The 12325-nt window shown below is 37.7% G+C and overlaps 1 protein-coding gene across 31 annotated transcripts in view; it reads left to right on the top strand.

Moving 5' to 3' along the window:
• Positions 1-12325, top strand: part of RNF38 (ring finger protein 38) — a 121747-nt gene that overhangs the window by 74492 nt on the left and 34930 nt on the right. For 13 of the 31 annotated variants that reach the window (XM_059889142.1, XM_024995813.2, XM_059889140.1 and 10 more), the window contains one exon: positions 544-693. The exons of 10 other annotated variants lie outside the window; for them this stretch is intronic. In XM_059889142.1, the coding sequence (XP_059745125.1) occupies positions 544-693 (150 nt within the window). Of the gene's footprint in view, positions 1-543; positions 694-4969; positions 5084-12325 lie in introns of those variants that run through there. 8 more of the 31 variants (XM_024995811.2, XM_059889153.1, XM_059889155.1 and 5 more) reach the window with 3 other exon arrangements.

The raw sequence follows: 12325 nt of genomic DNA, 5'->3' as shown, positions 1-12325 counted from the left end.
TGTGTTGAATAGAGCTGAGGTCTCCACAATATAAATCTTGTTTTTTATACCTGTGATCGCTATAGAAATTTGGCCATAGATGTTCTAAAATCTCTCTTCCCTTGCCTGATAATTTGGAAGGTGAACTGAAAAATAGAATGAAAAATTAATCATAGCCAGGTGGAGACTAATCTTTCTGTACTTAAGTGATTTTTACTTCCAGTTTTCTTGACATGAAATCTTATCTGTCATTTAAGATTTCAGAATTAATGCCAGCAAGAAAGATATAGATAGGTACTATATGGGAAACATTGGAAGGACTTTGCATTCTTGAGCAGTGCTGTTTTGCCTTTAAAGAAAGTTTTTATGAGAGATCCATTGCCAGAGGCAGTCTTTGTCTTCCTTATGTTTGTTTCGATGTTTAAGATTAATTTTTTATTTCTTGTGCTCTGCTAACAAAATCATCAAATACCTAGAAAATCCAGACTGTCCTTCATAGGCATGATTCTCCACATTGGTGCAGCTAGCCATGAACTATCCTTTTCTTCTCCCTCTTTTTCCCAGATATCTCCCGGGGCCAATTCAGCACCTCTACCTGGCCATCCTAACAAGGTGATTTGTGAAAGGGTGAGACTTCAGAGCCTGTTCCCTCTCCTCCCAAGTGATCAGAACACTACCGTTCAAGAGGATGCTCACTTCAAAGCTTTCTTCCAGGTTCTTATATATTTACCCTTTGCCTTCGTAGGGCTGAAAGTCACAAGATACGTACTAGGTTGTCTCTAGGAAGGCTTGAACCAACATTCTTAGTATCTTCCTACTTCTCATTTTCTGTTGTTTGTGGAAATAAGTATTCTTCTTAGAGGACATCTTTAACTTACTCAGCCAGCTTTTCTGAAGAATGTTTGTCTTCTCTTGAGCTGCTGTTACTATTTGACCACTTAATATTCTTGTTTTTTAATCTTTTGGTCTTAATCATGTGTCCTAATAGGTCAAGTTCTGTAGGAAAGTAGAAGACATTACAGAATATGTGAAATTGTATAGAGAAAGAAAAATAGAAGCATGTAAGATGTTTTTTAAAGCCATCACTGCTTTGATAGTAATGCACACTACAGACTTTGGTAGTAATGCACATTTCAGAGAGAAAATATGGTAACTTGCCTTCTGTGACTTTTGGTATTTGTGGGTAAATGTGTTTAAAATTTCATTACATATGAAATGAAAACAAATTAAGGTATAAATGGATTTAAACTATCATTAAGTTATTAACAAGATTACTAGGATGTACTCACAGAAATCATTGACTACTGTATGTAAAATCCATTACTCTCCGAGATTCAGTAACAGAAGTCATCATTACCAGAAAGGAAACTAAGTTACAGAATTGCTTCTGGATACTAGGGTTGTGGGCCAAGACATGTAATTGTCCATGTTGAGGTAGTGAGAATTGCTAATCAAAGCTAGGACTTCTGGATAGAGCCAGCTTATTTTCTGTTCATGTGGGAGTGGTAGGTTGGGACTGGAGACTACTTCCAAAAGAGAGGTGTTTATGACACACTGGAGAGGTAGGATTTAGAAGCTGATGTAGGTGAGGAAAGGTGTATAGGTGACCTGGGGCTCTTGAGTCTTTTATTCCTTGTTGACACTGTGTGTCAAGTTCTCTGCTTTGCATGTGTGGTCTCCTTTTGTTTTTAGCCATCGTAATAAAGTTCATCTGGATGGTTTTCTAGATGAAGAAATAGCCTCAGAGAATCTCATTGAGTTGCCCAATTTACATACCTACTTATTGACAGAATAGAGACTCAAATCCAACTTCAGCTATTTCTTATCTCTATCATACCACCTTATGGGTATTTCTGTAAACACAGTTCACTGTATGTTAAAAGACATCGTTTATTGAATTGCATGGCATATTGACTGCTGTTTTGAATACAGCATTAGCGGCAAGAACTTGATCTTTAGTAGTAACTAATGAGGAAATTGACTTCATACCTTCACTACTGCCACCAGTAAACAGTTATTTGACACTTTCTGTGTTCTCTGTACTTACTCTGAGTCTTTAAGCATTAAGGTAACATTAACTCAAAGAATAGCTGCCAAATGCAGTAGATTAAAACCCGTGTTTTGAAAATAAAACCAAAAAGTTAGCCAGTTCCACTTGAGTGTTAGGAGAAAAGTGAAAGGTATTTTTTTTTTTTTTATTTATAGTCCTAATTTAACTTAAACTTTACTTTGCTCTAACTTAAAAATCAGGCCTTCAATGTACTTTGCTCCCACGAGAGACTAGAGATTTTCTTTGTCCAGTTATTATCCCTACCACTGTTCCACATGAAGTAAAGTAAATCCTTCTCACATCCCCTTTGAGATACTGTCAGGTACTTTCAACTAATTCTGACACCAAAATTGAGTGTGATTTCCTAGTTCCGGTTATGGTTCTCATCATTATAAAACCTAGTAGCCATATGAAAAGGAGAACCTGTGCAGCCGTATCCTGTCCTCAAAGTCACTGCCTTAATGCATTGTTTGCTCGCAGCTTTGCTCCAAGTTGTTTCCCTCCCAACTCTTTCTACTTTTCCTTTCCCTTTTTACTCCATCCATTCCAAACAATCACCTTACCTTTTCCTTTTTTTTCCCTAAAACACCCCCTCTACTTCATATTTTAGCTGAAACTAGTCTCTTTTGTGAGGACTCATTTCTCCTATAGCCTTCTCTAGGAGTAAAGAAATGATTGGCTTTTCTTGCTTCAAGCGTGGAATTGGATATGTGACGAGTAAGTAGGATGGTCACAGAGGTGAAGGCAAGTGTTGACACTCTCCTGGATCCTTGCTTTTAACCATCAGTCTTTGAACAAAAAGTTCATCCTATTTTTGATCTTTTTTGTCCTTTATCTTCACTACTTAACCGAGTTTGTATCACTATCCTTGTTTATTACTTTTCACTCTGCTCTTTTTTTGCTCATTTTTCTAGTCAGAATATTTCAAGTTTTGCGTGCTTTTTAATTTTTAAAATTATGAAATATTTCACATATGCATGTTGTAAAGCATGAAGATGTATGTATAATTTTTAAAAATCTACCATCCAGCTTAAGAAATCAACTATTACCAATATTTTGGAACATTTCTATAAAAATGATGGTTTTGTTTTTCTTGCTTTGAAATTTTTTTTTTTCAAAAATGGTTTAAGAAGCACATTTACATGTCTATAAAAATAAGCCTATATTTAAAATTAGCATCAAGGTGTTTCTTGTAATTTTTTAAATTAAAATTAAGGCATAATTACAGTGGAATTCACCTTTTTTGCGTACAGCTCTGTGAGTTTTGACAAAAGCATACAGATGTGGAACTGATACAATAAAGATACGATAGTTTCAGTACCACCCCCCCCAATTCCATCACATCTGTTTGCCATCAACCCCCTACAGTTTTAAAATTAGCAGTTTCATATAGCACAGGGAGCTCGACTCTGTGCTCTGTGAGGTGGGATGAGGCGGGGTGGGAGGAAGGTTCAAGAAGGAGGGGATATATGTGTACATATAGCTGATTCACTTTGTTGTACAGCAGAAATTAACATAGTAAAGCAGTAATAACATAGTGGCATAGTAAATCCAACAAAAGTAAAATGAGCAGTTACTGTACTACCAACCAATTCAGTGAGGGAGTGAAGATTGTATGCTTTTATTAAAAAGTCAGGTGCATTGTGGAGAACTTGAATTTCAGATGTGGCACAGCCCTTGATTTCAGAAATGTGTGTGTGTATGTGTGTGTATTTAACATATATATGTTATTTTTAATATCCTTTTCCATTATGGTTTATCATAGGATAGTGAATATAGTCCTTTGTGCTATATAGTAGGAGCTTGTTTATCCGTTCTGTATATAAAAACTTACACCAGCTCACCCCAGCCTCCCATTTCATCCTCCAGCCCTCTCCCCCTTGGCAACCACAAGTCTGTTCTCTGTGTCTGTGGATCTATTTCTGTTTTGTAGATAGGTTCATTTGTGTCGTACTTTAGATTCCACGTATAAGTGGTATCATATGGTATTTGTCTTTCTCTGACTTGACTTATTATGGTAATCTCTAGTAGCACCCATGTTACTGCATATGGCATTATTATTATTAATCTGAGTAGTATTCCATTTTATTTAAATATTTTATATATAAATAAATAAAATCTTCCTGATTCATTCATCTGTCAGTGGACATTTAAGTTGTTTCCATATCTTGGCTATTGTCTGCAGTGTTCCTATGAACATAGGGGTGAATGTATCATTTTGAATTAAGAATTTTGTCTGGATATATGCCTCAGAGTAGAGTTGCTGGATTGTATGGTAATTTTAGTTTTCTGAGGAAACTCAATACTGTTTTCTATAGTGGCTATACCAAGTTAGAGTCCCACCAATACTGTAAGAGGTTCCCTTTTCTCCTCAGGTGTGCATTTTAATACAACTAGATAACAACTTTAATCTGTAAATTTACTGAAGTTAGGTGATTGAAATCTGTTGATTTATACAAATAAATACATTGTTTATGAAAGAGAAGACTAATTATTGTAAAAATGTCTATTCTCTTAACAAGTTCATAGACATAATAAAAATTTCAGCCAAAATAATAAAAGAAAATTTTTATTTTAGAACTGTACAGTTACCCTTAAATTCATAAGGAAAATTAACAAAGGAAACACAGGAACTTTTCCCAAAATTGTCATAAAGGGAAATATGCCATAATGATACTAAATCATATTGTACAAAAATAGTTCCATGTTATTGAGTTCCATGTTGTTTAAATACAGTGGCTGTTTTTCAACCCTCATTCTACATGACCTCTTAATTAGGTTGGTGAAAAAGTATTTGAGGTTTCGGACCGTCAGTTTAAATCATTGTAACTAGGCTCAAACACATCTTTATTGATGAAAATAGGAATCATTAAATCAACAGATTTTTGCCAACAAAAAATGTTTGTTTATTCCCATAGCATAAAAATATGTGCCTTGGGATTCGACTGACTCTTGGAAAGCATTTTCTGCCTCCTCCTGGTTGTGGGAGCATTTTCCCTGCAAAAAGATGTTGAGATGCTTGAAGAACGTGGCAGTCAGTTGACGAGAAGTCAGGTGAATATGGTGGATGAGGCAAAGCTTCGTAGTCCCAATTCATTCAACTTTTGAAGCATCACTTGTAAGATGTGCGATCAGATGTTGTCGTAGAGAAGAGTTGGGCCCATTCTGTTGACCAGTGTTGGCTGTGGGCATTGCAGTTTTCAGTGCATCTCACTGATTTGCTGAGCATACTTCTCAAATGTAACAGTTTCACTAGGATTCAGAAAGATGTGGATCAGAGCAGCAGCAGACCACCAAACGTTGACCATGATCTTTTTTTGGTGCAAGTTTGGCTTTGGGAAGTGCTTTGGAGCTTCTTGGTCGTATAAAATCCACTTTCTGTCACACATCACAGTCTGATGACAAATGATTTGTTGTTGTTGTGTAGAATAAGAGAAGACGACTCTTCAGAACGATATTTTTGATTTTTCAATCAGCTCATGAGGCACCACCCACTTACCAAGCCTTTTCACCTTTCCAGTTTGCTTCAAATTGCAAAACCTGTAGAATGGTTGATGTCGAGTTCTTTGGCAACTTCTCATGTTGCCAAAGAGAATCAGCTTCAATGATCCTCTGAATTGGTCGTTGTCAACTTCCAACTTCCATTATGCTCATTATCGTCAAGGCTCTCATCTCCTTTGCAGAACAAGAACCACCACTGCACTGTATGTTTGTTAGCAGTTCCTGGGCCAAATGTGTTGATGTTGTGCATTGTCTCTGCTGCTTTGAGACCCATTTTGAACTTGAATAAGAGAATCGCTCCAATTTGCTTTTTGTCTAACATCATTTCTCTAGTCTGAAATAAATATAAACAGTAAGTTAAAAGTTATTAGCAAAATATTTAGAAATATACATTAAAAAGATGTATAACATAACCACATGTATTTAACAATGTGTCTCAATATCAAACAGATAAGTGCAACATTGTAAAACTGCAATTACTTTTGCATCAACCTAATAGTTGACTCCTTGAAACTCCATTCCACTGGCTTAAAGTAGCTCCTTTCATCAGCTACTCAACATCAAATGTTGGAGCTTCTTAGGGTTTAGCATTGGACCTCTTTTTCACTGTATAAATCATTGATATTTTGAGCAATTTTGTCACTGCCTGCAACTTCTTTGACATATCGGCTATCTGTATACCAGAAACTGCTGAATTAACATTTTTATTTGAGCTTCAGTTGTCTGCACAACTCCATGTGGATAATTCAGAGAGATCCCTTGATTTCAGGTTGTTAATAGCTTTTCTGTTTTTGTTGGTTTCATATTTATGCTTCAGATTATTTTATTTATCCTTGTTTTTAGCTTCTATGGAAGTAAATACAGCATTTGAACACAGTACATGTACAGCATCAAGATAAATCAGTTTGTGAACCAGTGGTGTTTTGTGTAATTAAAAATTAAGAAAAATCTAGGACTTAGGTTGTTAATAATTATTCAGAAGTTAGCCACACAGGCCTCCCTAAACTCAGGAAGCCACTGCTGGCCTAGTAGTTATGGCCAATGATGCAGTAATTTAATATTTTCACACAGTATTTTATCCTCTTCATTATGGTGGGACTGCATTAGTTATACCACTAGAGTCCCTTTGTAAGCACTCATTGCACTTACAGTCATTCTGTTCTTTGGCCTTTTATTTAAAAAAAACACAAACCTGGGCCATATCAAAAGCAAAGTCCTGATTTTTTTTTTTTTTTTTTAATGTCTGCTGCAGTAACTTTTGAAAACAGAACAGTGAAAGCCTCCCCCTCCCCCATATCTTTAAGTAAAATAACATTCCAGGACGATGTACTTTTAGAGTGGTTATGAAATTGGATTTTGTTCTGAAACATTTTGAGCTGAGAACTATCAAAGCTGTACTACTTAGAAAATTCTAAAGTCCTGTGTGAATTATGTCAGACAGGACTTTGTATACCTTGTGTAGTTCAAAGGCAGTATTTCACGGAATTGTCTGTGGTACATCTTCACTAATAGAAACACATTTTACATAAATTTGAATATAGTTTAAGTCAAGACTTGGGTTTGTGGAGAATTAAGTGAGAGAATATGTAGAGATCATTTTGTAAATTATATTGTGTGGTTCAAATATAAAGTTATTAATTTCTAGCTTTCCCCCTGCTTATTATTTACAAAAAGGCAGTTGTCTTTGTGTTTATTCTTTATTAGTTGCTTTATGTAGAGTGAGTGTTTCAGTTTTCTAATTGCTTTCACGTCTCTTAGTTTTTTAAGGAACCTCCATACTATATACTCCATAGTGGCTGTATCAACTTACATTCCCACCCATGGTGCAAGAGGGTTCCCCTTTCTCCACAACCTCTTTAGCATTTATTGTTTATAGACTTTTAAATGATGGTTCTTGTCATGTCTTTTATTTTTAATTAATAGAATTCAGTGAGTGTTTTTTCTGCATGCTTGCATGCTAAGTCGCTTCAGTTTTGTCTGACTTTTTGTGACCCTGTGGACAGTAGTCCACCAGTCTCATCTGTCCATGGGATTCTCTAGGCAAGAATACTGGAATGGGTTGCCATGCCCCTTCTCCCAGGGATCTTCCCTACCCAGGGATCTAACCCGCATCTCTTGAGGCTTCAAGCATTGGCAGGTGGGTTCTTTACCACTAGCACCACATGTGGAATGAGAAATTTAGTCTTTTGTCCAAGATGTAAGGCAAATAGAGAAAGTCTGGAAGTTTAAAAGAGGGTTGGAAACTCATAAATCACGCTGTACTTACTTACTTGTGAGTCTGAGATGAATGGTGGTCCTGATTAAGGACCAGATGGAGAGAGGACCAGGTTTCTGGAGATTTTACCTCTTGATTCTAGTTGCCCCCTTGTTCCTTTGAGAAGGAAGTCCTCAGGGCTCACTAGTGGTTGCTGAAGTCAGAGGCACATTTCAATCACCATTTTAAATCTGGAACTTGGAACCTGGTTCTGCTTTGCTGAAGGTTTCCATTATCTTCCAAAACTTCCTGATTGAGATATATAAATATTTATATTTTATGTGTGTTTATATATGTACATATGCACATGTGTTTTTGTGTATTTTTTCCCCCATGGCATTCAGCATTTAACAATTTCTGATTTGCTTTTTTTTTAAAACCCTGCAATACTTTCTTATGGGGTTTTTTCACTTCTAATAAGAATGTTTGGTTATAGAGATTTGGGGTTAGATAGATGTAATCCTTTACGCATTTTATTAGATGCTAAATACTGAGTTAGAGTTTGAAAGAGTACTCAAATTGATAAGGAATATGAAACAACATTGCATGTAATAAACTCTTTAATCCCTGTCCCTAGATATCAATTTGTGGTTTCCTGTTACTTTGACTGAAAAAGTAAGGCTTATTGCCATAGTGAATGAGCTCACTTCCACGTTATTTCCTAGTCTTTGTCTCTTTCACACTGAGAACCTTTTACAACAGAAAGAGAAGGGATGGGAAATTTTCTCAGTCATTTCCATTCGTAAAAGTAATAGCTTTGTTGTAAAATAAGAATATGCTAACGCACAACTTGAACATCACTGAAAATATGATAGCCTAAGTTTTTTAAGGTTATTTTTGTGAATCTGTAGTATTCTCCTCAGTATCAATAACCTCAGATAAGCAGATGACACCACCCTTAGGGCAGAAAGCAAAGAGGAACTAGAGAGCTTCTTGATGGAGGTGAAAGAGGAGAGTGAAAAGGCTGGCTTAAAACTCAACATTCAAAAAACTAAGATCATGGCATCCAGTCCCATCGCTTCATGGTAAATACATAGGGAAACAATGAAAACAGTGAGAGACTTTGTTGTCATGAGCTCCAAAATCACCGTAGATGGTGACTGCAGCCATGAAATTAAAAGACGCTTTGCTCCTTGGAAGCAAAGCTATGACTAACCTCGACTGCTGATATGCTAACTAGACAGCATATCAAAAAGCAGAGGTATTACTTTGCCAACAAAGGTCCGTCTAGTCAAAGCTATGGTTTTTCCAGTGGTCACATATGGATGTGAGAGTTGGACTATAAAGAAAGCTGAGCGCTGAAGAATTGATGCTTTTGAACTGTGGTTTTGGAGAAGTTCCTTGGACTGCAAGGAGATCCAACCAGTCCATCCTAAAGGATATCAGTCCTGAATATTCATTGGAAGAACTGATGCTGAAGCTGAAACTCCAATACTTTGGCCACCTGATGGGAAGAGCTGAATCATTTGAAAAGACCCTGATGCTGGGAAAGATTGAAGGCGGGAGAAGGGAACCACAGAGGATGAGATGGTTGGATGGCATCACTGACGCAATGGACATGAGTTTGGGTGGACTCCGGGAGTTGGTGATGGGCAGGGAGGCCTGGTGTGCTGTAGTCCATGGGGTCGCAAAGAGTTGGACACGACTGAACAACTGAACTGAACTGTGGTGTTGAAGAAGGCTCTTGGGAGTCCCTTGGAGAACAAGGAGATCAAACCAATCAATCCTAAAGGAAATCAATCCTGAATATTCATTGGAAGGACTGCTGGCGGAAGCTAAAACTCCAGTACTTTGGCCACCTGATGCAAAGAGCCAACTCGTTAGAAAAACCCTGATGCTGGGAAAGATTGAAGGCAGGAGCAGAAGGGGATAACAGAAGATGAGATGTTAGATGGCATCACCGACTCAATGGACATGAATTTGAGCAAGTTCTGGGATATGGTGAAGGATAGGGAAGCCTGACACGCAACAGTCCATAGGTCACAAAGAGTCGAACACAACCAAACAACAACATTCTCCTCCATTTGGGCAGTGGATTTTTAGAATTCAGAGTTCCATGTCTTAGTTCACGCTAAGCTTTGAGGTACAGGCTATACATAGGAGGGATCAGATAGTAAAGAATCTGCCTGCAGTGCAGAAGACCCAGGTTCAATCCCTGGGTTGGGAAGATCCCCTTGAGAAGGGAATGGCCACCTACTCCAGTATTCTTGCCTGGAGAAGTCCATGGATAGAGGAGCCCAGGGGCTACAGTCCATGGGGTTGCAAAGAGTTGAATACAACTGAACAACTGAGACTTTCACCTTTTATACATATGAAAGCCAGTGATGATACATCACTAGTATTTTGTACCTTAAAAAGTCAACGTTAATGAAGTCTGTTTTACGAAATTTGGCGATCACTTCTAACCTGTGCAGTTCATGTTTGAGTTTGTGAAGTCTTAGTTGCTCTGTCGTTTTGTTTTAATCAGAATATCTAAATTTCAACGGTTATTTTTCACTTTTTTTTAGGATTATCAAAACATAACTGATATTAAAATCAGGGGTTAAAACAAGTATATTTTTAATAGCACCATTAAGTATAGGGTTTCCCTGATGGCTCAGTTGGTAAAGAATCCACCTGCAATGCAGGAGACCCCGGTTCTATCCCTGAGTTGGGAAGATCCTCTGGAGAAGGGATAGGCTACCCACTCCAGTATTCTTGGGCTCCCTTGTGTCTCGGCTGGTAAAGAGTCTGCCTGCAATGCGGGAGACCTGGGTTCTATCCCTGAGTTGGGAAGATCCTCTGGAGAAGGGAAAGGCTACCGACCCAGTATTTGGCCTGGAGAATTCCATATAGGCCATGGGGTCGCAAAGAGTCGGACACGACTGAGCGACTTTCACTTAACTATAGGAAGAAATAAGGTTAGTGTGGTGAGGAAAATTATAAGAAACTTGTATATGGTTCTGAAAACTACTTCCTATTTTTGTTATAATGACAAATTTGAATTATAGTATTCCCTAATATAGATTGGACATGGCATGATTTTGTGAATACCTCAGCTAAATAATTTAGAATGATCCAAAGTAGTTTGCTTCATTCCTGTCAGTTTAATGAATTGTTTTATATGCTTTATATCTTAAAATCTAATGTTGTAGTATGTAGCCTCGTGTATTCTTTAGCTAATATTAACATGGTTTTTGTTCTAGCAGCAGGTGCCAATCAGAAGTGCTCTAGGGACTTCTCTGGTGATCCAGTGGTTAAACCCCTTCACCTCCAATGCAGGGGGTGTGGTTTTGATCCCTGGTCAGGGAACTAAGATCCCACATCCTCAGGGCACACAGTTCCCTGCCCCAAAGTGCTCTGATACCCAAATAGAATTTTCAGGAGTAGACTGGAGACAGGAGAGGCTCTTATTAGAAAACACATGGCCCTCATCAGACTTTGTTAACTTACAATTTTGACAGTTTTGGTGAGACTCAATTGGAAGATTGAGTTGTGTGAGGAATCCTGGAGAGTTAATAATTCAATTAAGTTATCCATACCAATTTTGTAGCTAGTAAGCAAGAAAGCTTGAGACTGTTTCAACATTGACAGGTATAAGTTTTGAATTATCCATCACTCCCATGATCTACCTGAAATGTCTTTTCCCAAGATGTCCTTTTATGATATTTTAGTTAAGAACTGATGAAATAAATCGATTGACTGTTTTTTAATGTTTTAAGTAAATCTTACTTTGTCCACATAATCGCTTTAAAGAGTAAATGTAATCACCTTAAACAATGGGAATAAGGAGGTAGACAAGTGTGATTTAGAATCAAATCACAGGCCTACTTAAATTATACCCTCTCTTAAATGGATCTCTCAGCTGCAAACTAATGCCTAAAAGAGTAACTAGTAACTGATGGGAAGGCATAGTAGAATTTCAGTTAAAATTGGAGTTTCATAGCGGTGGTCAGGTACCATTTGTTGTTGTTTAGTTACTAGGTTCTGTCCAACTCTTTTGCGACCCCATGGACTGTAGCTCATCAGGTTCCTCTGTCCATGAGATTTCCCAGGCAAGAATACTGGGGTGAGTTGCCATCTCCTTCTCCAGAGGATCTTCTAGACCCAGGGGATCTTCTCAACCCAGGAAACGAACCTGCATCTCCTGCATTGGCAGGTGGCTTCTTTACCACTGAGCCACCTGGGATGCTCAGTCAAGTACAATAGTGAGTGAAGTCTCTCAGTCGTGTCAGACTCTTTGCGACCCCGTGGACTGTAGCCCACCAGGCTCCTCCATCCATGGGATTCTCCAGGCAAGAATACTGGAGTGGGTTGCCATTTCCTTCCAAATTGCTTATTACCCTATCATGTATGTATGTTGTTACCTGATTAGTTTCATGATGAATTCAAATAAAGAGTTAATTTTTCATTTGATCTTTCTTTCCTACCCCACCCCTCACATCTTTTAAACGGATATTTAATTCAAGTTAATAGTGTATCTTTTCCCCCCTTTACACTTGGAGGTAAACGTACTTAAACATCTATGCATGTAAATAGTAATGCAAAAATCCTTTAAAACT

The sequence above is a fragment of the Bos taurus genome, chromosome 8, assembly GCF_002263795.3.
Source record: "Bos taurus isolate L1 Dominette 01449 registration number 42190680 breed Hereford chromosome 8, ARS-UCD2.0, whole genome shotgun sequence".
NCBI lineage: Eukaryota > Metazoa > Chordata > Mammalia > Artiodactyla > Bovidae > Bos > Bos taurus.
The sequence above is the reverse complement of the archived record's forward strand: the minus strand, read 5'-3'. Positions and strand labels throughout refer to the sequence as shown.